Source organism: Chaetodon auriga, chromosome 15, assembly GCF_051107435.1.
Source record: "Chaetodon auriga isolate fChaAug3 chromosome 15, fChaAug3.hap1, whole genome shotgun sequence".
NCBI lineage: Eukaryota > Metazoa > Chordata > Actinopteri > Chaetodontiformes > Chaetodontidae > Chaetodon > Chaetodon auriga.
This window is the reverse complement of record NC_135088.1, coordinates 17,644,181-17,671,286: the sequence shown is the minus strand read 5'-3', so window position 1 is coordinate 17,671,286 and position 27,106 is coordinate 17,644,181. Positions and strand designations below refer to the sequence as shown.

Sequence of the window (27,106 nt, the reverse complement as noted above, 5' to 3'; positions counted from 1 at the left end):
TATTTACTATAAATGATAACCAGGCACCTATGCGAAGCTCGCCACACCCCCTTTCGTGGAACGCCATTTTGTTGACACACAGACGTGCCATCAAAATAAGCTCTTTTAGAGGGGCTTTAACGCCGAGCATGACCCTGACATGTAATGCCCGGGAATGAAATATGCTCAGAGTGCCAATAACAGCGTCCCCAGATAAAAACAGCGCCGTCCCGGCCATTAAAACGGTGTGTTAGAAGCGTCCGGCCACCCATTTCAACATGAAACTCGCCGCGATTGACGTCACCGAGCCATCTTTGTCCACCTAATCCAGGCGGCTGTTTATTACACCTTCATTACAGCACGGACTCCGACAGCGCCCGGCACTAGTATCAGCCTGCAGGTGCCGCATCACCGTAGAAGTAGAACGAAGGAAAAGAGGTTTTGTAGCGAGGGGACAGATCTCAGTGGCAGAGACAAGCCACAGTTCCGCCTAAATAGGCAGGGAAACGCCACAATAACCAACCAAAGGGTGCCAGAGGGTAGAGAGGAGCGCAGAAGGCAATCCACATCCATCTGCCAGCCACTTAGTACGCGCTAACATTTCCAGCCCGGATTTCAGCACAGCTGTCTAGCCAATACTACCAGGAAAATGTAAGTACAGCATCGTTTTAAAGCTGTTTGTTTTGGTTTTTGAATTTAATCCTGACTTATTAATGAATTCCAGTTTCGTCCTCACGACTGATGTTGGCAGGCTATTTGGGATTTATGTGGTCTGAATGGTCGCTTGTGTATCTTTGCCATCAAATACTGAGGTTATTTCATTGCCGTCATGTTCATCAATATACCACTGCTACATATTGCCTGTTGGATTGAATTTTACAGCTGTTTTTTTTGCTGATAATATGGCCCAAACGTAAATGTACAGGCTAACGCGTCGGCCTAACCTTGGAACAGACGGAGGCATCGGGTTTATCTTGTTATTAGACACATAATTAGGCTTATTTATGCCATTTACACGATGAACGAGCTCCGTGTCCATCGCGTGTTTCTTTTATTTAATCGTCTCGTGCTTTTCACTGGAGCCAGCACGCACGCATTTTTCTTTTCCAGTTTGGACTGGTTTGATTTGAAAAGGACACCGTCTGCGCGAGCACCCACAGGCTCATTAAAAGCACATTAAAGAAAACATCATGCACAATAAAAGCTTTTCGTCCTTCCTGAACATTTGCCAGGCCTTCATTTTCGTGTCGCTGAAGCGCAGGTGACGACCAGGCTAATTCTAGAAACAGCAAGGGCACGACGGTGAACGTCTAAAGCGTCGACATTATTCGACGAATACTCTACAGACCTTCTTATAGACGATGATATTATTAGCTCTGAAGTAGGCTTAGGCCTAGTTTACGTGATATTTGCAACCTACAGCGGGGGGTGGGGATAGCCTAGCCTCCTACTGTGTGTCGTCGATTGTCGTGCGAGGGCGGACAGCTATATATCTCACTATATTTCAGGCTGTTTGCGTCTTCATGGCCAAACTAAGCCTGTAAAATGTCTCCTCTGCTGCCTTACTTCTTCCTTTCTGGTTTCGACTGCACATGAAGCATACATGTAAAGGGTAGGCTAAGGAAAGATTGTTGTTGAAATAGCCACTGAACACTGAACTGTGGCAACACGTTTGCTAACACCCCCTCTGTGGGCTTTAAGTTTCATTTGCCACCCAAAATGTTGCTAGAAATGTCCACCCGGGTGCCTAAGGAGCCTCCACGCCCTCTGTGTGGTAGGCTCTCGGTGTATTTACAGGCCCGTCGTGCCCGTCGTGAAACGTGATGTCTTCCAGGACTTCATGTCGGCCTGCTGTGCCGTGTACACGGTGAGAAACGAAAGAAACCAGTGGTGAGGGTTCGGTTCCAGTTCAGTGACAGCGCGCAGACTGGGATGGTGAGGCTGGGATCACCTCGGCTGCTGCGGCGCTGTCCAGTGCTGAAATGTCGCTCTCCAGTGCTCAAAGTCAGACAGCATGCTTCTTCATGACTGAGCAAACAAACAGGAATCCATTCTGTTCCCTCAGTGGTTTAAATCAAACGTTAAATGATGGGATGATATTCTGTCTGGTACAGAAGAAGTAAGATTCGTGTTTAAATTATTCTGCATTTCATCTGGGGCCCCTGAAAACCTTGCACCGAGTCCCTCAGTGTTGCTCCAGCACTCTTTGGAGACCACAGGGCGAGACTATTTTTATAAGATGTGTCTTGAAGGAGGTTTTAATATATTTAGCTTTCACACCAAATCTGACATAAGTAATGCACTATAGAGAGAGGAATGTGATACTTTACCAAACCAGGATGTTAGGTTAGGTTAGCTCCCTTTTTGTATGTTTTATATGTTTATATTTCTGTTCTGTTGTTTTCTGGCATTATCCTCAGGAAATGGGGCAAAACTCTACCTCCACACATAAATTCATCAGCAGGGAGAGACAGTTTTTGTCAAAAGGCTGACATTTAGGGCCCTTTTTTGTGATCTTGAGACAGGTGACATAGGTTCACCAGGTTACATTTACCACCAATACCTGTTGAAATGCACTGTATCAGTAAATAGGATATTACTGTCCCAAGTGCCACAATCAGTGGGGCGTTCAGAAACCTAATTCAGTTTTTAATTTTCAATTAAAAGTGAAGATTGTGTACCGAAGTGGCACTGATCAGACACAGTTGCCCCACTTGGGTGTGGAGCTTCCAGTTTGTCGCTTCATCAAACACAGTGGGCGGTGTTCACAGAACGTGGAAGCTGGTGAGAAATCTTGTCACTGCTCTCGCAACTCTTCCTGGTTGGTTGGGGTGCCAGTTCAGAGGCGATGATAGCGTGAACCTCTGCACACGTTACAGCTTTGTGGTGGTACTCGTTGCTGGCAGGTGAAAAGAAACCTGCAGTTCTTACATAGACATTGTCTAGTTTAATGTTCACCAGTGAATGTGCACAATTCTTTATTAGGTCCTTGCACCAATCCAGTTTCTTATTTGTAAACATATGGCAATTGCAGAATGATAATCACTCTCAAGTCATAAAATGCATTCTGCATATCTATCTTTGTTTAAGACACATAATAGTAATAATTACAGACATCACAGGTAGCCTTGAGTGTTATGTATCAGCCAGTTTCTGTTCTGACTGGTTAGCAGCTGATAGGGACCACCAGCACCATGAGGCCAACTATTCAAAAGGATTTGTTGTTGCTAGAGGATTAGTCATGTGTGAGCGTGTAAAGGTGACCTTTATACAGAGTTTTGTCTCACACTGGTAGTGTAGCTTAGTTATAACTAAGGTATATTCGTCAGAACATACTGCAGCCTTAGCTTTATCATAAAGCACTAATCTACAGTTGCACCTCAGATTTTATTGCATTATTTGGATTGGTAGCAATAGAGCATGATGAAATATCGTACAAATAATCACACTGTTTTTTGTGTTTCCTTTGAGTGCCTCTAATTGTGCCTGAAGTCCATTCTGTATTTCAGACATGATATTTAGCTGTAGTGGAGCCTGTATTTTAAAATTAGACTTTGTTTCCCCTGATTTCCCTTGTGGGGAATCACAGAAACAGAATGAAACAAATTGCCTGGAAATATGTCAACAATGTCCTTAGAAACAGCAGGTTTAGGAATTATCATGAATAGAAATCTATTGATACCGACTGATTTTTCAGTACCTTTGTTTAAATGAAACCTGTGTACTAATGCATTTTAGAAGAAAAAAATGCATTTAAAAGTGCATTTCTAGGATGCATTTTCCTTCCTAATGTTAAAAAGAATAGCCTCTCAGAGAATTAGGCAAATAATGCATATTTGGTGAATCAGATCTGTAAATTCTTCCAATTCTGTTTGTTTATGTAGGTTGTGGCACAGCTGTTATATGACACTGTGTAAATATTAAATTAGTATTCATAAATTACTATATATTTTTTAGATTTATGGTTTTCTTTGTTTCTCCTGCTGCAAAGAGCGGAGGTACAAGTCCTGTCTGTCACTGAGGTCATTATTGGTGCACAGTGCATCTGAAAGGAGACGCCTATGTAGGTCACAATACAACATGACATGACAAATCTTCTTGATTTTTGCAAAGCCTGCAGTCGTTGATTCTTTCTGTGATATGAGGTGATTATCTGGACTTAGAACTGAAGCTGTTCATTTTTGGGACACAGTAAATCTTCCAATTCCTGAAAAATAGATCTGATTCTAACTTAAATGGCCTCATACAGTATGAATGTCAGCACTTTACATCCTCTTGATAAACAGCAAAGTAGTGACTCCATCGCATTGCCATTATCTTTCAGCTCCCAACACTGATCAGTCCACAGCAAAACTCCACTCCCTGTGAGCAAATATACCAACATCTGAGGGAATTAACAATAACAAATGCTCCCCCAAATGAGCATATTTATGAGCACAACAAATGAAATATTTGTCTTTTTGCTGAGCCATGTTTCCTGTTGTTGTCACTAATTAACTTTTTTCCGAGACAACAGAATACGACACATAATTTGAGCTGCAACGATTAATCAGTTAGCTGTCAATTATTTGTATTATTTATTGATTCATTGCCAACTATTCTGATAATTCATTATTCGGTTTAACAACTTTTTAAAGCCGATTCCAGCTTCTTACATGTTAATGTTTACTGGTTTCTTCATTCCTCTGTGACAGTAAACTGAGTATCTTTGGGTTGTGGATGAAACAAAACATACAAGGACGTCGTCTTGGGCTTTGGGAGACACAGATGGACGTTTTTCACCATTTTCTGACATTTTATCGACCAAACAACAACAGCAACTGTCAAGAAAGCAATCAACAGATTAATCAATGAAAATAATCATTAGTTGCAGTCCTACATATAATTACACTTTATAAAATACAGTTAATACTGCTGTGGAGAACTTTTGTCTCCCCCTTCTGGCAGTGAGGGTAATCACACAAACACTGCTGACCCCTGCTTAAGACGCCATGGGGGCCGCCGTACTTTCAGTAGCTGTGGCCTTCTCCTTTGATGTGGTTGCTCCCCCTTCAGCTCTGGCAAACTATTGTATTTTCAATACTTTTCTTGGATTGTATGCTTTATATAACCTCTGTATATTTGTCTTTTTTAATCATTAGGTCTGCCCCAGCCGCTGGAGCCCCTGCTGCAGAGGGAGGGAATCAACCTCCCAACCTCACCAGCAACCGTCGTCTGCAGCAGACACAGGCACAGGTGGACGAGGTGAGCGCTCACTTCGCGGCAAACCCAGGGTCATGTTGTGAGGCTTGGATGTAGACATCTACGGTTTCAGCATTGTTCTTTGGGGTCTCGCTGGTGACTCTCTATGCTTGCTCGCATGCTAGTTCAGCCCCATCCTGACGGACCCTCACCCTCATTCTGTCTTAATAGCTGATTACACTGCATTGCTTTGTGTGTCTTTCCCCAGGTGGTGGATATCATGCGTGTAAACGTGGATAAGGTTCTGGAGCGTGATCAGAAGCTGTCAGAACTGGACGACAGGGCTGATGCCCTGCAGGCTGGAGCCTCTCAGTTTGAGACCAGCGCTGCAAAACTGAAGAATAAATACTGGTGGAAGAATGCCAAGGTGAGGACAGGCAGACGTGCACATCACTCAGATAGCAAATATGTGTGTGTAAAGGCTGCCTTAAACTATCCTGTTTACAGACAGATGAAAAAACCTCTGGGAATGTCAATTTCTGCTAAAGGCTTTCTGCGACATCAATATCAGTGTGTCATTAGTTGTTTCAGGGTATAAATTCAACACATACTATCTAAATCATCACTGGATTACACAATGGCATGTCATTTTACGAGTCATTGTGCTGCCGTCATGGCGTTAATGCTGTGCAGCAGTGTTAAAAAAAAGCAGAGGCTGCTGGACTTTGAGGTCTTTGAGGTTAATTTAGCCGGGGATTACAGGACAGTTGAGAAATTCATTACACGTCAGCATGAATAATAATACAGAAAAGGACAGGTGAAACTTTGTCTGGGCTACAGGGTATTTGTTCTGTGTTAACACAAAATAATGAAAGTGTGGTCAAACTGAAATAAAGTGACACATTTCACTGCTTCTCTAATGGCATTTTCTGCAAATCCACTGACCACAGATGATGATTATCCTGGGTGTGATATGCGTGATTGTCCTCATCGTCATTATTGGTAAGAATCCTCTGAACTTTTTTTTACACAGTCATTGTCATTGTTATCTCAACCAATATAATATTCATTTGAAGAAAGCTGTTGACAAAAGTTCTATGCTGATGCATTACTGTATCCATTATGAATTTAACTCCATCACATTTCCTTCTCCTGTCTTTCTTCCCACAGTGTACTTCAGCACCTAAGAAGAGTCGCTCCTACCCCAGTCTAATCCCAGTTTCCTTGCTACAGAAAAAAACCCTCAAATCGATTTCAAATTTAACCATGAGAAAATAATTGATTCTATATATCTATCCGATTAGCTTCGATATAACACCCCTAAACCCTTCAGGGCCCCATGGCTCCCCCACTTCCACCACCTTGCCTCTGGACCCCTGTCAATATTTGTCCTGTGAGTGTGTGGCCCTGTCTCCTTTCTGGGTACTCTTGGCTTTTCTAACCCGCCATACTGAGAACCAAACACTTGTGACGGTGCAACAACAGAAAAGGAAACAACGATTGGCGATAATTGTTACATAACTGATATATATAGTTCTTTGTAGAGTTTTATTCTGATATATACTGTTTTGTAGGTGTGTGTGCGTGTGTGTGTGCATTTTGTATTTTTTAATTTTTGTATTAATTTTACGTATGCTTCAGCGTTAACTACTGCCTATTAATCAAAGTGTGTATCTTGCATGTTATCATCATCCGTCTGTCCCCTGCTTACTCTCTCCTTTCGGTGTGTTTTTGCACAGTGGCGTTAGCCTCCATCCAACCGATGGATTACCAGTTGATTTTCAAGTCCAATCTGTGTTACTCGTGTCCACTCAGACAGTCCAAAACAAGCCAGAGATCTAAAACTTTCACTGAAAAAACAAAAAAAAAATCATCAAGTTACATAAGTTTGAGCGACTACATCGACAAAACTGCCCTTGAAAATACTCTTATTTCAGCTCCAGATTTCTGTAACTTGATGCCGCTAAAAAAATCAAGTCTTAGCTTCTTTGCTGGCTTTCTGAGAGAGTTAATGCTCACTGATATTGATCAAACATACAGAATAATGCATGAATCGTTAAACTTATCCCTCGTAATCATCATTTCCAGTCTTTTCCATCTGAGTGTCATTTCTCTTTCTCCCCCCTGCAAACTTTCATCTGGAATGTCTTTAAACGCCCCAGCCCTCTTCTGTCTCTCAGCATGCTTGAACACCTCAGTTTCATCTGATAATTTCAATACTGCCATAGTACAGTTGGACCAATGTCTGTAGATGTTTCTTTTTTTATTTAAATATTACGTAGTGTCTTATTTCGAAAACATTCCTTCATTGCAGTCTAGTGCAAATGGTCTTACCGTAGCACATGTAAGTGTAAGTATCTTTAAAAAAAAAAAATACATGCAATGAAACTTGTGTCTAAAACGTCAGTCATACAAAGCATAGGAGAAAATAGTTAATAGCTGTAAGGGTAAGTTTTGGATGGACAGGATTAGACTCTCAGTCTGTCCAAATTCTTTTCTTTTGTAATCTTAATGATGTTATCCTAACATTACACTTACAGTATACTGTGGAGATGTCATTAATGTCAAACTGTGGATATGGGCTTGCAAAACAATCCTTATACCAGGTGATAAAATAGGGCCGTCGCATAAATTGGACAGTTGATTCATTTCCATAAAGCAAAGGTTAATTCTCTCCGGCCCGTTACCTACATGGTCACTGAAAAGCCTTAGTCTTCAGTCACCTCTGCCAGTTACTGTGGAATATTTCCAGTCAAACACACCCTCACACTTGGTGTAGGGGGAGTGGCTGACTGCAGAGAAGAAATCTGTTTAAAATGCACAAACAACCTTGTTTTTGATGGCGCTGTCTGGCTGGTCAATAGCCTGGCCAACGGAGATCCTCGTGCAGCAAAACCTCTCGACATGAAGAGCACATACTAAAAGAGACAATTCAGCCTTACTTTGCAAATCCTGGAACAGGGACGGAGGCTAATGAGGAAACAGTCAAATTCACAGTTGAGTTTTAGTTCAGCAACTTTAGGGGAAGGCTCAGAAATTTGCAGTCAGAGGTTCGAGACGTGTGAAGCAGTTGTTCCAAAACGACAAGCACTCCTTTGAGGAGTGTTTTGCTAGCGCAGTGGTTCTGTCTCAGTGTTTCTCCCTATAGTTAAGGCCTTTTTCTTTTTTAAATATAATAGATTCTATTTTTTATTATAGTATATTTTTGTGTGAAACAGACAGGTAAAGAGGAAGTGTGCAATCAGTACTGTTTGCTGCCAACAGCAGTGAGCTCCTCTTTACCTCCGTCTGCTGTGTTTTTTGTAATTCAGCTCCGTGCGTTATACACTGCCAAGCAACAAGGGAGAGGCTTCTATTGTTATTTCTTTCATTGGTGCCCTCGCTGGTTTGGTCTTAAACAATTCTTTTACATTGTCTCGGCGTCCACTCCTGTGCATACTACCCTTTGGGCTACGCTATGAGCAGGAGAGCAGGGCAACATGATGCACCTGTTTTTTAATGCTCTGTCAAACTAAGGCCTTGTACACATGAGATGACATAAACCTCAAATTCCTTGAAACTGCAAATGGCATTTTGGGGGATTTGGAGCCATTCTTTGATCGTGGTAAATCTAAGCCCTAAAATCATTGGAGTTCAGTTAGTCAGTCAGATTTCGTTGAAGACTTGTAAGTGTGCAGAGCAGCATTAACAAATGCTCAACAGGAAGTAACTCAGCTCGTGCTGCACTGCCACTGACGCCATTGTTAACAATCCTAAAATGTCTAAATTTATCTTTACAGTTGGCTTAAGTCACTGCAAAGAATTAAGAGACCATGAAAACACATACAGTATGTCAAACCAAGTGTGTGTAAAGCCTTAGTAGCCTTGTCTCTTTTAAACATGACTTCTTCACCAGCTGAGAAGACCAACCTGCCCCCCTTTGCTAAACTCACTGATTCTGAATCCTACAGTGTGCGTGTGTGTCTGTGTGGTGCACAGGTGCATCAATGTATGTGTGTGTGTGTGTGTGTTAGAATAGCTCTGTCTTGGGAATATCCCCAGTTTATCCCGACAGATTAGGCCGCTTAAATCTCAGAGTGAGGGCACGTTGTTTCCTTGACCACTGAAGTACACAAGCAGAGAGGTTACAGATCTGCCCGCCAGTTCTATTAGCAAGGACCCCAACCCTGACAAACCCACTCCTCCCCTTCCCCTACAAGTTTTCCTTCAAACAGAGCAAAAGTAAACTGCAGAAGATTACCAAAGACCAGATTTCCATGCTTATGCTGCCAATTGCCATCAAAAACAAGTGGAGACAAACAGGTTATCCAAACTATCCCAGTCTGTTTTAAATAGCTTCTACCCTCACCCTTCTTATCCACGATGACAGGACCTTTTAATTAGCACACACTGTTTACATGGTGTGTCAGTTTGGCTTGTGAGTGTGCCAGTCTAACATATGCAAATTAAAACCAAAACATAAGGACCGCATGCTTCAAATCTCAAATGCAGACTCCTCCACCAGGTGTCTCCAGGTCTGAAGAGCCTCTTCAATCGGTAACAAGTTTTTAGACACATGATCCTATAACTAATAATAGCACAACTCTTCTTTTTCCGTGTCTCCATAGTGCTGCCAAGTTCTAAAATGAAAAGACATACACTTAACTATAGCTATTAGACATAAACCAAGAAAAACATAAAAAATCTGCATTGTTTGGTGTTGTAATATGGGGGTGTTTTGGGGAGTAGGGGGTCCTATATCCTCAGGTTTAAGGTATTAGCAATTTACCAAAATATATATGAGGATGAAAATTATATTATTAACAGTAAAATTGGATTTTGGCAATAGAAAATCATTACAGGGTTAAAATGTGGTCCTTTCAGCCACCCTGCAGGAGTTAACCACACAGTGGACTGAAGGGGAATAACACTACTGATTGGGGTAGGACTTCTGTGTGTTCCATTAATCCAACTGTTGCGAGTGCTCAACCAATTTGATCACAATAGTGAAAATGAAGTGAGTGCTCTCTCTTTCTGTTGCTTTATTGTCTGTATGAAAAGAAGTGCGCATTTGTTTTAACACCGTGGCACTTTTTCTGTTGTGATTCGTTCATTTTGGTGGGACGGGAACATGATTCAGTGGAGAATATTGTCTTATGTCAGCCTCAAGAACTGTTCAGTGATCTCAACTTACCGCTGTGTTCAGGTCATTTGGGGGGGTCCCAAATGCAAGTTGCCAACACGGAAAGTGTATTCAGACCCTCTTCCAGGTTTGGAATATAACTTGTGAACTTGTCATTCAAACCTGGAAGGAAACATAAAGAAAGAGACCAACAGCAGATCCAGTCCTTCAACAAAGCGTCACCTAATACTGTGTGTACAGAGGGGGTTTACGTTCACCCCCAAATGCGATGAATGCAGCGATAGGAGGGAACCTGAGTCTCTGAATGTTCACTGGATGGCTATAAACATACAATATTCTACTTAACATATGTTAACTTGTGTTTATTTTTGAACCAAATATTGTGTTTCTCTTTTGCATCAATTTAGTAATAACTCCAGATGTCACTGAATTGTTTGTGTGTAAGCACTGATGGGAAAAGGTAAAGACAATGGGAAGTCAATGGGGAAAAAAAGTATTTTTACCTTCAATTGTCCAGAATGATTAGAATGATTCTACAGTTTACATCAGATTGCCGTTTGTATCTACAAGATATATTTTTTGTTTAAATCTGTTTATTTTTGAGGAAAGATTTTGATTTCTCTTTGGGACTGGGGTTTCTGGGATGCAGGCCCATATTGGCCCTGGTCATCTGGCCTTTCAGGAGGGACCGGGCTGGAGGATCATGGGCAATGTGCTCAGTTTTATTTCATCTTTTTCTTTTACTTTGCTTTTATTTATTGATAGATTTATTGTGCTGTCATTTGGTATGGGATTAGGAACTGAGCAAGGTTGACTCAACGTGAAGGAGAGGAGACTGAATGAAAAACTAAAGTACATAAAATAATTGTAGTGTAAATCTATCAATGTCTTATTATATTGATGAACATCATGAAATATATGTATATTGGAAAAACAGTACCTATGACAAGTTGTACTTTTGTGTGTGCTTTATGTGCTTTGTGGGTGTGCAACCATGGGCAGATGCAATTTTGACTGCAGTTCTGGGACCTTATCTGACCTGTATGAATAAGTATAAAATTTATTATCAATACAAAGATAAACCTCTTTCTTTAATGCATCCTAGTTACATGTGTTTCTAAAATACATGGAGACCTGGAGCCGTGAAAGTGCACATTTCAGCATTCATCCAGAGTCCTACCTACATCCTACCTCACACTAACACACACACACCACTGAAGTCTACACATTCATACATACAAATGGCATGTGCTCCTAGTCCCATCTATCAGCTGTCACAACTGCAATCCCCTTTCGAAGAGTATATGAAGAGACACGTTAGAGATCATGATAACAATGACACCTAAAGGGATATTATCATATCCAGTTAATGGTGTATATTGCACATTGCTGTGTGACTGCGCAGATCTCACAGAGAAACATTATTAAACCTCTTTTGTTGCTCATGCAGTACAGGTTTCAAGCACTGGATCAGGGGCGGGGCTTGAGGACAGGCATGCCAGGCAGTTGCTTGGAGCCCTTGGCCACTGTTTTATTGATTACTGATAGGCCTGGGCTTTCAGGGACCTCTTTTGGTCCCTGGACCTCACTTTGAGAACCACTAATCCATTTCAAATCATCTCAAATGTGGGTGGGTGGGTGGGTGGGGGGGGGGTTGCTTGGAGCTCCCAGAGACCCTAGTAACACCACTGCACTGGATGGGTTATTATAAGACCATATCCAAACATTTCATGGATCCACAGTCATTCAAAATGATGGAACAGTGTAGGAAGTCGTGTAGGAACAGTGGGGAAAAGCTGCTGTACCTACATTTTGTTGCGAAAAGAGCCACTAGAGACAGTCACTTCCGGCGACTTTTATTTTGAAGGAGTCGCTGCACGTCGCTGAACCCACCCCTCTCTCTCTCTGCAGCTCCGCCGCCGACGTTGTAATTTCAAGTTTTCACCACCAGGTGTCAGCATGAGAACGGTGAGCTCCAGTATGGACAGAGGTTTCACTGTCAGCGTTCAGACAGAAAGATGTCAGCTGATCCATCATTAATGTGTATCACATAACGTCTGCATTAGAAAACACAAGTGCATATGAACATTTCAGTCTTGATTGGTGCACAGATTGGTGTGCTGAAGAGGAATACTGAACAGAAAATGCTGCTCCGTGTGGAAATCTGAAGCCTGAATGCTTACTTTTGAGATGGCAGTTTGTACATCTGTTAGTATTAACCACCACTGCACAGGCTTTATACGGTAAACAGTAAGAGGAGAAAATCGTATCTGCGTTGCTTTTTCTGTGCAAGCTGCAAAAGTACATCACTGCAAGAACAAGTTCTTTTGTTTTTGGCCTATTAGTCATCTATAGTCAACAAATTGGCGGATGTCTGTGATTTCCTCTGTGCCTTTCATTTTCGAGAATACAAAGCATATTTGCGTCTATTGCTTGAGAAAAAGAGATGCTTGAGTGTTGTTTCCACTGTGAAAGGGTTTGTCCTCTACCAGGCATGATATTGTCATTAGAATCCTTGGACTTACTGGCAAATGATGATGTATCTCCTGAGCAGTTGCCATGAAAAGTGAGGCAAGGCTACAGCAGTATGTGTGACACTGTATGCTGTTAGACAATCACATGTATCCACAGTGTGTTTAAAGGTGCTTATAATGAGATTTCACTTCAGTGCAGCGTCCTGTTAGAGCCAAATGAGGTGCTGTGAGAGTTTTAGCACATTGTCCATTGGCTGAGCACATCACATTTTGTCATGGAGTGCACAGTGAGGTGCATCCAGGAAAAAGTTATTATGCCTTATTGACTTCCCTCTTTAAATCCAATAGACTCGTGCTGATGTTTCATACCCACAGTTTGCAGTCTTCTGGTGCCGGGCTCCGTCTGTAATGCTCCTGAAGGATTTCTCAGATTAAAAGCAGGATAGCAGCATTTCTGGTCGAATCCTTATCTCTGTGCTTGTGCTTCTATTTATTTCTGAAGTCACATGAAACTTGGCCTGCTGTGCTGCGCTGCATAATTGGAGGACAGATCTTCTTCTTCTTTTTTGAGACTGCAGGGAGTGAATTTAAGAGGAACCACAATTACAGAGAACAGATGGGCCTATGATTATTATGGAATCATCAGTTTCGGTCCATCACCTCGGATGGATTCACACACGCATTTCTATTCATTGTTTTCCACCTCTCTAGCGCACTGTCACATTTAATAGTGTGTTTTTATAAATCGAAGTGATTGTCTTGGACAATAGCAGAGTCATTTGCAGAGGGAATGTGTGGCGTACAGTCATCGGTTGGCTCAGGCAGGCATGAACATGACCTGACTCCAGGCTTCATTCAAAAACAACTTCTCACTTTCTCAGACTGCTCCTCTGTCAGATCGTTTTAAGTTTGTTTTCCATTTATGCTCATTTCTCCAACCCCTCCCCTCCTTACCCATCTGTCTCCCATCTCACAACAGTCATCTACTCCCCCACTGCTTCCCTCTGACGCTCCAAAAGGAATGCACACCCAGCTCGAAGGATTCATCAGGAGTTATTGCAGAAACCTACACCCTTGAGTTTGGATTCCTGCTAAGTGTAAAGGTCGCTGTTACTCCCACACATAATGGCAGTGGCTGCAGAGTTGTGCACACTCAGACGCTGTCCGCCCCCCAGCAGACTCTGCACGTCATCGCATTCCTGCTTCTGCTGCCTGTTATCAGGACTTTGGGTTAACACAAACACAGCAGGACTAGGGAAAGCTCATTTCTCCAGCTCACCATGAGCACCAGTCCCCCTTCCCTGTGGCACCAAAACTATTGCAAGCAGACTGCAAAACCTGAGAGCAGATTCTGAATTCAATCACAGTGTGAAAGGCATATGCCACATGTAACCGGAGACACGGCCCCTCTGTGGAAACTCTGCTTTGTGCTTTCATGAGTTGTCCATGCTGCTCGCCCCAGGCTTTGATCAAGGTGTTGCAGCTCTGAAGTGTGTAAAAGCAGCTGATTTTATAGTATTATTGCAGCAGTGTCCCCTCCACAGGCCTCAACAATGTAGGCCAGAGGGTTGAATACTCCCCCCTCTACGGTGTTTTTCTTGCCTTGGTGGATTGTACGGGTTATAGATGCTCTCTGACTCAGATGTTATGGAGCCAAAGGAGCCCCTGGGGTTTGGGGAAATACGGTAAGAGGAAAGAAATCATTTGTTTTAGGAGACTTCTTTGTTTAGGTCTTATTGGAGCTCCTTTTGGGGTCTTATTTTGTTTGAACCAGATAGCTAAAGTTAAAACATTAAGAAAAGATTCTGCTGAGTAGATTAAAGGTCTCACACGTTGTTGTGGAATGCGAAGATTTATGGCTCCACTGGTTGAGTGCTACAGCCCATAGAGCCTCAGGCTCTGGCCCCACCTGTGCACCCTGTACAGTGATCAGCCAGACAGTCACGATGGACGTTAATGGAGCTAACAGCCATCCAGAACTGATTTCAAGTCCTTTTACCATAAGTTTCAACCATGTGAAGAAGCATGAAACATGTGCTGTGTGATAGATCCACACCTTTCTGAATGTCCACAAAGCATCAGCCACAACTTCTGCCTCTACTCCTCTCTGCCCTTCTTTCCTAGAAGTCAGACTTATCATGGAGAAACATCTGGCTCTAATTAAAGCCTTCTCCTCCCTCCCTCCCCATTCACGTCACCCCCCTTGTGGCTCTTTGTCGCTGCTGTTGTCCTTTCAGCATCACTGTCCGTCTCTTTATCCGTTCTCGAACTCTCTTCCCCGTCTGATTCCTCCCCACTCATTCATTCTCTCCGCCCATCCCTCGCAGGCGGCCTCTTTCTCGTCCTACCCCCCCGTCTTACACCTCTTTCCTCCTACTATCATCTCCCTTTCCTGCAGTGGTCTGCTTTGCTCTGTCTGCACGCTGCATCATGATGTATGTGATCTGCATCTGGGCTCTCCCCTTGTTCCTGTCCCTGAATTTAGGATGGACAAAGGCTCAGCAAACCAATTACACCAGGTGAGGTTGCAGTTTGAGGAGATTGCGTATGTTTGAGGAATGACTGATACTCTTCATTTTGTCGAGGTGAGGGTACTGGTCTTAGTTTTAACAAGAATCAGCTAATTGAGTTCACTAAAGTCTGGAACTCGAGGGTGAAAAACACTGAATTCTTTCCTGTTTCTGTAAGTAAATTCTTTCCACTTCACTGTTTGATTGGGCACAGAGTTGTCCTGTTGGCTTTTGGCTCATGATGTGAGGCACGCTGACTCTGCAGTGGCTGAGCCAGATGTTAATGCTTTTGGGTCTGCCTGTGGGGTCGAATCAGAGCGACTTGGCTCCGGCTCTGGACATCTTGGCTCAAATCAGAAAGCGTCTGGCCTCGCTGGGGTTCTGCTGTCTGAGTTCCTAGTTTGTGGGAAACAGTTTTTGTGTTGCATCTAAGTATAGGTTTACTTTTTCAGAACGGGGGAGGCAAATGTTTTTCTGACTTTTCTTACTTCTTTTGAATTGTCATGAACAGCTTTAAAGGCATTATTTCTACAACCGAGCCAAAAAAACAGCGATTCTCTACATCACAGACAGACAGTAAAATGCCAAACGATAAAAACTTCATAATCACAGGCACATTCTTCTTGGTTCATAAGTATACATCCCTGCTGGCGACAGCCTGACATAGGAACTCTTCCCCTCTGTGAAATGAGCTTCGACTTTCACTGAGGTCTGGGTGTTTGGGAAGCAGCAAAATTTATTACATGAAGCAACAAAATAACTCTGAGGTTGGACGAGTCAGCTGTAAAATGTGCTCGTCAGCTAACACTGAACTACAGTTCTTTTTTGTTCATGCGTCTTCATCTTTGTAACTCTGAAGCAGTAGAGGACATCTTTAAACCGAGGAACCCATCCAGACAGCCACAGCGCTCGGTGGCTTCACTTTTCACATTTTTAATGGGCTTTGTAATCCTGTGTGGTGATTCTGATGTTTATTGGTAAGATAAACATGTAGTTAAAGTATACAAAGCTTCATTTTTAATGTGATGAAATGAGATTAAAATGCGAAACAGGTTGGTTATGTGTGTAGTTGGCAACTTTTTACTTTAGCTCATTGTTGATCCCTGAATATCAGATTCCAAAATAATCAACAATGTGGTACTTTTGACTCTTTGAGACTTATTGCTGCCTCTCTGTACACTCTGGAAGGCTTTACCTCAACCAAGCCAAACACTTACTCATAAATATTGAATCAGCTGAAATAACAAATCACGTCATAGCTATGGAAGTGCTCAATGTTAAATAGGCCTACATTAAAAAAGAAAAACAAACATTTACAGTGGGCATAAATAATCACATGAATAAGTTGTGCGAAATAACTAAATGAACCAACAACTCAACAGTCGTGCCGCCTGTCTGTCTTAAGATCAACACTGACAACAACATTTAGCCAGTTATCTCCGGTTAGCTTACAATCCTGAAGTTATTCGGAGTTGACCGACCAGAGGCTGCTGCTGTAAATAAACAGCTTCTTGCATTATGATCAACATCAGCTCTTGACTTTTCAAATAAAGTGAGGCCTCGTGTCTATTTTAAGGCATATTTCATGGTTGAGATGGAGTGGGCCTGTGAGTAAACAAGAGTCTGTGTTCATCAATCATCTTCTTCTAAACATGTTCCTACAGAGCTCAAGTGTTGGCACAAATAACTTGACTGTGGTTTGACTATTTCTGTTTGTTTTTGCTTTTAGTTGCCTTCAGTCCTCGGTCATCTAACTGCAGACTTGCAGCTTGCACATATGCAAGAACAGATGTAGCAACACCCTGTCAAGGCTAATAAGATCCTTGTCTATTTACATTGCACTCAGTTCTTCCAGTAAATTCTACATGACCTCAGTGGCCTAGAGTGGTCAGAATTTACAGACAGACCTGTGAAGGAAGTGAGTTAAAACACTGTGGGATTAGAGAGAGTCTCAGTGGACTTGTATGAATGCAGTTCTATTGTCTCATAGACCTACAGTGCCATTAGTATTGTCCCTGTTTCCCCCATGCCCTCTCTCTTTCTGGCTCCTGCTCCACAGGCCTGTGTTCTACTGTGGAGGAGACCTGGTCGCAGACTCAGGCTTTGTTGGCAGTGAAGGCTTCCCAAGCTTTTACAAACCTAACAGCAAATGTACCTGGCGTATCACCGTGAGTCACTTACCCTGCAACAAGCCTAAATACTGACTCCTGCATCACGCAGCCATTCAGTGTCTGACTCAGATGCAATCCCTCTGGTTTCCAGGTCCCGGAGGGAAACGTGGTCATGCTCTCTTTCCGTATTTTTGACCTGGAAGCTGACTCACAATGCCGCTACGACTATCTGGATGTTTACAACGGCCATTCCAACTTGGTGCAAAAACTGGGTCGTTTTTGTGGAACTTTCCGCCCCGGCGCTCTTATTTCTACCACAAACACGATGATGCTGGAGATGGCCTCTGATGCAGAGACGCAGGGCAGAGGATTTGTGGCCTACTTCAGTGGAGCCAAACCATATGTAGATGGTATGTGGTCAAGTTTTTTTCTGTTTTTCTGTTAAGTCATGCCTACAAATGTGCTGCCTGCATGGGCTTACAACACACCACAAAGTATACAGTAAAGTCAAAGGGATTTATCACAACATGGCAACCCAAAGTTTGTTCTCATTAATGATTTAGAACTGATCCATAAATGCTTAGTGAATTATTTATTAACCATCAATAGTTCCAACTTTTTAACTCTTTATAAACGATCAAATATTTGAAAGAGCCATTTCATGAGCAACTGACACTCTCAAGTCACTGTTGTGTATCCAAACAAGCCTTCTGCTTCTCCTTTATCACACAGCTTGGACAAGGCTGTAGTAGTGATGGGAATAGTGGAACTACCCGGGACCCAAACAAGGGCAGGGCCCTGGAGAAGCCTGAAATTAAGTCTTTATTAGCCATTTGAAATGTTTATATTATGAGTCTCGTTATTATCACTGGCTAAATAGAAAATTCTGTGTATGTGAAAAATATTTTAGCTTCTCAGGACTGCACATGCTTTAGTCCACTCCTGCAATCAGGTCAGACACAAAGGGGATGTCTCAAAATGTGACAATTGCACTGAGGCTTTTGCAGCAAAACCAAAGACTTTTGTGTCTTTCAAGAAGCAAAAGAGAAAAGCAAGACAGATGAGAAGAAGAAATCAGAGGGAAAACAGCTATGTTTTACCTCAAATTGCTAGCCCCTGTATTCCAATAGTAGATTGAACCTTCCACCTAAGAGCTTAGCTTAATTTAGCTTCACTTGCTGAATTAATTCAGCAGCATTTCCTTCCGTGCATCGTCTCATGTCAATGAGCGCATAAAGCGACTTCTAAAAGACATATCAAAGAACCACTGGGAGCAAAATGCTGAAAGGAGATTTGCATCAAACATCAAGAGTGAACACAACTTGCCCTGTAAAACAAGACTCCAGTAAACTCTTGTTCCATCACCTTTCATCATGAAACACAGTAATCCTTTCTCAGGCCAGAAAATACAGCTTAAAAGATGTCCAAACAATCCATCCCTGATGGCTCTTATTACCATCACTGATGCATTGTTATTAAGATAGTCATACATGGAGATATCATGTATAAATACTCCTCTCCCCCCGTTTCCTGTTACTCATACCTCTACTATGTGCTATAATAGAAGCATAAAATCCAAAAGGAAGGAAAAGACGTATCTAAAACTGATTTCATAATAAGAGGGGAAGGGGGCCCACTTTGGCTGAATGTGCTAAATGCAGCTTGCGTAATGTATTTCCCTTGTGTATACTTTGGATTCTGCTAACATTACGATAACCAGCCCTTAATTGTGAAACTAAGATCTTCAACTTCCAGATAAGCATGACTGATGCAACATCCTGTATGATCAATGATTCAACCGTAAAAGTCAAAAAGTCTTCAGGAAGAAAACCTCTTACCGTACCTTTAGAGTATTTTCTGCTGTTATCTTCATATGTTGTCCTCATGGAGTGTGGACAACTTGTTTCAGACCAGCAGTTCTGTGGAGGGAAGATAACAAAGGCCCAGGGAGAGATCAAGACGCCCAACTGGCCTGACAAGAAATACCCACCTGGAACCAGCTGCTCCTGGCTTATTACTGTGGAGCCTAATATGGTTGGCGCCACGCTCACTCCCAGCATGCAAACATTTGATTTTCCAAAGTCTTATACTCGCAGAACGAGGTAAACAACATTATCTTTCTGTGTCTGTTTGGGTACCAGGTCATCCACGTGACATTTGATAAGTTTGTCTTGGAGGCTGACACCTACTGTCGGTTTGACTATGTGGCATTCTTTAATGGTGGAGAGAAAGACGATTCACGCCTGATTGGAAGATACTGCGGCGATCAGGTCCCACAGTAAGTGACAGACATCTCTGAAGCTGTTTGTTGGCTTTTAAAAAGTCATTCTAAATTGACTATTCTTAACCTTCCTACCTGTCTCCTGTCCAGGCCCATTACCAGCAGCGGTAACGTGCTACTGGTCCAGTTTGTATCTGACCTCAGTGTGACATCTGATGGGTTCTTCGCCCACTACACCAGCATCCCAGCAGGTTCTAACATACCAACAGTTAATACAGGTAGTACAAGGTCCATCCCCCGAAAGCCTGCAGTCAAACCTGCAGCACCTGAGCGTCCTGCCAGCACTGCACAGCCACCCGCCCCCACCCCCAAATATGTGCCCACTCAGAGACCCAAACCAGTCAAGCCTACGGGAGGCCGTGGACAGGGCACCACAGGCCAGGACAGGAGGGTGGTCGCCACAAGGCCCAATGGAAAGAGGCCTGGTGGGTGACTTTATGTGCACACTATGTTTGTGCGTCAGTGTGGAGAAGATGTATATCTAATGTGCTTTTTTTAATGCATTCTTTATAGTAGTCCCTCAAAATCCTCTGTGCGCCAAAGCCTGTAAAAGAGATGGAACCATCAAGTCCAGTTTCTGTGCCAGTGAATTTGGTAAGTTTCCCACCCTTCACATAAGCAACAAGCAACCAATCCGATGTTGTGTTCTGACTGAGCCCTCCTTTTCCCAGTGATAACCGGGAAGGTGACCTCTCTGGCCCCTGGGCCCAGAGGCACTCTCCTCGTTAGCGTCTCCCTCATTAAGACCTACAAGGCAGGTCGACTAACAATCACGCAAGTCGGAGAGACCATGTCGGTTAAGCTGGTGTCACAGTGCAAGAAGTGCCCGTTGCTCCGCAGAGGTATCAGCGCCTTGGACACACACAGATTACCAGCGTTTCTATTTACTCAAAAATAAAACACTAATCGATCTTTTTGGTAATTTTTTTCCTTTCCGACAGGTATCAACTACATTATCATGGGTCAAGTGGATGACGAAGGACGTGGTACCCTGGAACCTGGAGCATTCACTGCTCCATACAAAGCCCCGCATCACAAATTATTAATGAACATTAACAACCAACCCTGTTAACCTCCCGTCTGTCCAGGCCAGGAAATTCAGATATATCAAACATACAAATCCACTTTACAATGTGAAATACATATCCACTAAAAGCACAATATTACACTAAAACATAATGTTTCAATGTTTTATCCACCATTTTAAAGGAATACAGCTTTATACAAACACACAGTAAACCTTATATTTGTAATTTATATATGAATAAAGGTTTTATATCTCTTCCCAATGATTTGACTTCATGCTTATTCATGGCTTTGTAGCTCTCGCTGTCTCTCCAACTGTGTCTCTGGTACCACCTCGTGGATTTGAAGGGTAACAGCACTCAAGATAAATTTGTGGTAATCCTAACAAATGTTCTCCAAGCAGTTATAGATTTAAAATCCTGTGATATGAGTTGAGCATTAGTCACATGACCTATGTGTCAGAGTTTTGAAATCTGATTTAATCAAGAGTACAATGAGCACAGATATTAGATGTCAAACTCTTGTCTGAAAAGCTGCTGTTGGTATCTATCACCAAGTATCTATTACAAGTGAACACATTAAAAATATTACATTACGTTTATTGTTATTGCAGTGACTGCTAATTATCAATAATGCTCCAATTTAAATCATTATGTTAATTTCACTGGTCTTTCAAAACTGTTCATAGTATGTTCCCTTTCTCCACTTTACCCCAGCATACATAATACACTTATACTGAATTGTCACAAACTGTATTAAATTGTAATGTAGATCAACATGTGAATATAATTACAAAATATCTCTGATATCACCAACAGCATGCTAAACACCAATCTCCTGAACAAACACAAACAGCCAGACCTACAAAAGCAAAAAATGTAATTTGGTCAAAACTGATGAAAATTAACTATGAAAACTATGAAAGGAGATATCAGCAACACCTACATGGACCTAAAAACCATTCCAAGAGTGCCACTTTGGTTAGCAGTGATTGTAGTTATTGCATTCTGGCATTCACTGCAGAAAGCTGCTCTATGATAATACTGAAGTTTCCCTGAGCAGTCTGTGGAGAATATCCAAAGGCAGAGTGCAGCATCTGCAATTTTAGGTATTTGGTTCTGGTAAAATAATCAGCATCACAAATTTTCTGTCTGCTTTACAGTTTGCTATCCAGCCTGAAAACTTTAAACCCCTTTTCCTCAACTTAATGCTTCTGTAATAATAATAATTCAATAATGGCTGCACATAAACCTTCATCACAAAATAGAACTCTTTATTGAGCGTCATTTCAAGAGACTGCATACAAAATGTAATCAGTATAAAACTGATGATATTTGTCAGCAAGTGCATTTAAAAAAAGACTTTGTTTTACTTTATTTAGAAAGAATTTTGAAACAAGAAAAGATCTGTAATTCCTAATATTCACCAGTAGAGGTAGATGCAGGTCCAGAATAACTTCAAACTCCTTTGTTTGGTGTAATTTCTCAACCATTTGGTCTTACTTGAAATATTTTATTACTTTTTAAGAAATTACCATTTGACAAAAACACATTTTTTGACAGTTAAATGAATAGCACATCAAATACATATCAATTCATCAATGATGTGTGGAGATCAGGATGAAACTATTAACATTAACCTGTGATATCTCTGCTTACAAAGACAGTGAGCTTGCTGCTTCTGAGTAGAGCCAGTGTGAATAAAGAGATGATCACCCGTGAGCCAGACAGCACATATACCTCCATCTTACACAGTCATTAGAATGTTGGAAAAAATGATAAAGTTCCTTCTCTGCTTTATCAAGAAGACTGACAGTTGTAACCAGGTTGGCCGTCTGATTTTTAATGAAAATAAGCAACTTGTGTCTGGCAGCTAAATAACACCTTGTCCCAACAATGTCCCATAAGTGTCTGTGGAATAATATAAGACAAATGCAGTGGTTTTACATTCAGATGACTCTGATCACATACACCACAGTCTAACACGTGGATTTATGTATGGAACTTTGCTTGAGACACACATCTTTTACCCGTTTAGTTCATTCAGTGTATTTCACATTTCTTTAAACTTCACCTCTTAAATATATAATTGGTTCAGTCCATCATGCTGCAGGTGTAAAACACAAAGCTGGGCAGGTCAAGTGACACTTTATTGTAAAAAGGTATAAAATACATTCAATATATTGAAATTGTATTAAAAAAAAAAAAAAAACGACTTCAAAACAGTGACTATAAATGATGAAATATAATGGATTTTTACAATGGCTTTAGAAAAAGAAATGCAATGGAAATTTTCAGACTCAAACAACCCAATTCATGGTCATTAAACTGGGATACATATTACAACCATATACAATCCTCCTCTCCTCTCCTGTCCTACACCCACACGCTACCCTTCCCCTCCCTCTCTGAAGCCCCCCGCTGGCCACAGCAGCCTCCTGCACCAGTGCCCCGGTGGCGAGAGGCGGGCAGGTTCTTGTAGACGGCTCGGCTGTAGGGAATGAAACACATGCCCAGCTGGAGGTGTCGGGCCAGGCGACAGTAGGCAGCGAGAGCCAGGACCAGCAGAGGGGTGAGCAGCAGAAAGCCCACAACCAGCAGAGCCACACAGCCGCTGTCATCCAGCAGGTCTGAGCAATACAGAGATGTTCCATGGGGCTGCACCTGGAGAGCAAGGGGAGGGGGAATGAAGGCATGTTTGCATGGATGCAAAAATCAAGTGTACAGGACGCACACACACACACACAGCTGCCTCTAGTTCTTCAGTATGCCCCTCATTTTAGGCCCAACCTGCAGCCTGTTCCATAGCGCAAACTATAGTATGAACTAACTATGCTGGATTTTTTCAATATGCGTAGTTAAGGTACACTACTGTCCCACAGTGCACCGCACAAAGGAACCAGAGCAGAGTCCTGCAAACAGCTGCAACAAATTAAGACTTAAGCTCCAGGAAGATCCAGTAAGATCTTGGAAAACAGTATCAAATCTCTGGAAAAACATAACAGTGGCTTTCCCAAATTCCCAGTTTGATTGACAGTCAGCATCATTTCTTGTCAGTACGAAAGATTTCTTTAACATGCTTTATTATGACTGTATGCTCGTAGTATGTAGTATGGCATAGGGACACGGCACCAGTCTGACCTACTACATTTCAATCTGTCAGTCAAAAAAAGTAAACAAAAAAAAAAATTGTCAGGATTCTTACTGTGGAGTGGCAGAGGAACCCGAATATGATCATGGTGAGAGCAGGGGTAAGGATGGTGCCGAACACGATGCTGGCCAGCCCGGCATTGATCAGTGCTATGATCAGATTCTGTGCAGTGACCAGCACAGAGCAAGCCCAGCAGTCCAGAGAGCCCCTTAACTCCAGGGGGGTGTCAGCAGCTTCGCTGCCCCCCAGGGAGTATGGAGGCGGCACCACGACCCCTGACCCCGCTCTGGAGGGGGAGCCCCGCTCAGAGTGGGCCTGCTCAGACACCGTCTTCTCCAGCGTCCCGTTCCGTGACAGACTCATCTTGCTTGTGGTCTCTGCTGCAGGAAAGAAAAGCAACATAAGCCTGATAGCTTCATATGATTGGTGAATCTAATCAATATTCTGGATTGCAGTAGCTTTATTTTAACTCTGCTCTTAAGATTGAAAGTTTACATTTGGAGAAAATCTGTGTAAACTCTGTGATTCACAATATTGAAATGATGTGTATTTATCACAGAGTGCCAAGTATTTTAAGTGTCTGCATGCCCTGATTTCTTCACTCTAAAGCTTAAGAATGTTAATCCATTAAGCAATAGGTTCCTTAAATAATGTGGTGAAAGTAGTGGAAAGTCAACACAGATAACCATACAGCACTAAGTGCGAGGAAATGGGCTCCAGTGACCCCACCTTCAAACTCCAGAAGAACCACGTCTAAGAACAATGAGCCAGGAACAGCTGGAAAACTTGGAAAAAACCCACTAATCGCTGATCTGATTGTCACAACCATGTTATGACTTTGGTTTAGAGCATATTTTTTTACAACAACTGCATCAGACGGAAACATTTCCACGTGACAAATTAAAAGTGATGAGAAAATGACAGAGGCCAGTTCCACCATTTCCCTCTTGGCTGTGTTAGCAGCTACTGTTACTACGCCAAGCACCGTGTGGACACGTGTTTTACAAGCAATCTTTCATTTTTCTTCCGTCTGTCACCATCATTTTAAGTAAATTACAGCTCGCTACATCTGCACCACCCGCTTCCATCATCGGCTCACATGTTTGTGATGCTACACAAAGAGAAAACTTAAACAGGCTTCAGGCACATTGTAGGATTTTAGACACTTAAGTGGGTATAAAACATGAAGAGAAAGGAGGAAGGATTCATAAAACCATCAGTTTTTTTTAAAGTGTTTTCTTGTTGATGTGGATCTGTTTGTGAGTGTGTGTCAGCCTTTCATCCATTCAATCACTGAGCACCTCAAACACTTGCCCTCTAATAATGTCATCCATACAGCCGCCTTGTTTATTGATCAACTTCAGAAATCACAACTAACTCTCCAGAATCACAGAGTAACATTAACATTCAGGGTGTTTCAATAGAACAATCAACTGTGTGTATTCCAGTAAACTGAGCCCTTTTGTTCGGGTCAGACGAGCATTTTTCTGTATCTACAAGCAAGGTTTTATTAAAAAAGAAATGGTGACGTAGTTTGTTGTACTCACTGTGCGGTAAACCTGATGTGTCTTCCTGCAGTTTGATGGTGGCGGCAGATGATGGGACGCTGAAAGACCTGAGCAGCAGAGTGGTTCAGAGACAAAGAGAATTTCAAGAATTTCCTCCTGATGTATGTCTTTTCTTTTTGAAAACCCAGATCTTGAGGGTGGTATCCAAATGTAGGTTGACTTTCTGCTCCTTAATTAAATCTAAAAACCTTCTCCTTTTGTGTTCTGGCTGATTTCCAAAAATATCATCAGATATTTGAATGTGGACTTCTCCCTCAGACTTCTCATGGGTCAGAAAAGAGCTCTGTAGACTTGAGGCAAATTCTGCTTTCCCACTGACTTCAGCGCTTCCTTCCCTGACATTCTGTTTCCTCACTGCGACTCCAGTTTCTGATATGATTGAGTGGCTACGAGTGTGTGCATGTGTGTGTGAGTGAGTGTGTATCCTGTGTTGCCTCTGATGCGAATGTACAGAAAGCAGGCTGGGCTGTGCTAAAGGCTGCTGTTTGTGTCTGGGCAGGGGAGCAGTGGAGGGTTTCTGTGATAACCCCTGGAACTAGGGGGAGGGAGGAAGAGTGTTTATTTGGACAGATTAGAGGAGTCAGGGTATGCTGCCCAATCCACAACACTTGACACCCTCACTGAGGACTTTCTCTACTCCACTCTCAAATACTGATAAGGTGGGTTTCTTAATCCAAAACAGCTGAGCTGGTTTTGTATTGATGTTGATGCTAAAATAAAGCCACAAACTGCCAATAAACACACTTTGTGGCTGTAAGACTGACCATTACGTAAGATAAAGGCCATGCTACACCATCACAAGGAACTGTGCTGATGAAAGTGTCAGTGTGGCTCAACTGCTCTGCAAAAACACAGCGCTGAAAGAAGAAGGTAAAGGGCAAGTCAGAGTTGCTGAAAATTTGCTTCTGAAGCAGGAATGACAGAGAATTGGCCCTTGACCTTTTGATGAAAAACAGAGCTCTGCTTTCAGAGAACATAAGGAAATGAGGATAGGGAGGGGGAGGGGGAGGGGGGAACGCTGACTAATTTTGTTGGGGAAAGAAGCTATCATGGGACTGATAAGAAACCAGAGGGGCTCAGTTCAAAGGGTGAAATTAGTATTTTGATATGAAGTCTCATTTTTTCATGCCGCTCTGGACATCTTTGTTTATTTATTTCTTAAATATATGCACTCCCTGGAGTGAATAAGGGCATTTTAAAAGTTGACACAAGGAAAAGTGATCAAAGAGTCCATGGCATTAGTACTGTGCGTAAAAAATGTGGGAGCGTTGGGTGGTTTTGCTATTAACAATGCCACAGTGTCCTGTTTGTATGTGTATGTCAGTGTCTGAGGGGGTTGGTGGAGGAAGAACGGCCTTCCTGTCCTTGGAACCGGGAAATCCGCTGCTGTGACCACGTTCTATGATGAGCTGTCCCTGCGTCTGCAGCTTTGCCATTCTCATGTCCTCAAACCCCAGAGATTAAGACAGGAATATATGGCAAAGAGCAACCAGACAGGTAAAACCTCTGGATTACACATAGAAAAGGTAATGCGACTGTCTGGGTGCATGTGCAGGCTTCACGATTGTTGCTCTTTGTTGTTTTAAAAAAATTGGTAATTTGTCCTGTTATTTTACTTTATATTCTGTTTCTTGTCATCGGCAGTATATAGGCTGGGGGCTCACTATGAGTGTATGTCCCACTTTGGTCAAATGATCCAGACTA

General features: G+C 42.3%; 3 protein-coding genes across 4 annotated transcripts; 2 read left to right on the top strand and 1 right to left on the bottom strand.

The window, feature by feature from the left end:
- Window positions 1-62: 62 nt before the first annotated feature.
- On the top strand, window positions 63-11,221 carry vamp2 (vesicle-associated membrane protein 2). The gene is made up of 5 exons (XM_076751154.1): window positions 63-630; window positions 5,121-5,223; window positions 5,429-5,587; window positions 6,111-6,162; window positions 6,331-11,221. Coding segments are annotated over exons 1-5 (333 nt in total). The 5' UTR covers window positions 63-628; the 3' UTR covers window positions 6,348-11,221.
- Window positions 11,222-14,986: 3,765 nt separating this feature from the next.
- On the top strand, window positions 14,987-20,947 carry pcolcea (procollagen C-endopeptidase enhancer a). Its single transcript, XM_076749971.1, has 9 exons — window positions 14,987-15,275; window positions 17,326-17,434; window positions 17,529-17,787; window positions 19,287-19,411; window positions 19,519-19,655; window positions 19,749-20,083; window positions 20,172-20,252; window positions 20,330-20,500; window positions 20,600-20,947. The coding sequence occupies exons 1-9, from the start codon at window positions 15,187-15,189 to the stop codon at window positions 20,728-20,730; spliced, it is 1,437 nt and encodes a 478-aa protein (XP_076606086.1). The 5' UTR covers window positions 14,987-15,186; the 3' UTR covers window positions 20,731-20,947.
- A 1,876-nt stretch (window positions 20,948-22,823) lies between these two features.
- On the bottom strand, window positions 22,824-25,860 carry tmem88a (transmembrane protein 88 a). Of its 2 annotated transcripts, none has more exons than XM_076750840.1 (3): window positions 25,382-25,860; window positions 23,889-24,211; window positions 22,824-23,347 (listed from the first exon to the last, which is right to left on the bottom strand). In XM_076750840.1, the coding sequence occupies exons 2-3, from the start codon at window positions 24,195-24,197 to the stop codon at window positions 23,060-23,062; spliced, it is 597 nt and encodes a 198-aa protein (XP_076606955.1). In that variant the 5' UTR covers window positions 24,198-24,211; window positions 25,382-25,860; the 3' UTR covers window positions 22,824-23,059. The 2 variants fall into 2 exon arrangements, with proteins under 2 accessions (XP_076606955.1, XP_076606954.1); XM_076750839.1 differs by having other exon boundaries at window positions 22,825-23,347; window positions 23,889-24,214.
- Between the last annotated feature and the right edge of the window lie 1,246 nt (window positions 25,861-27,106).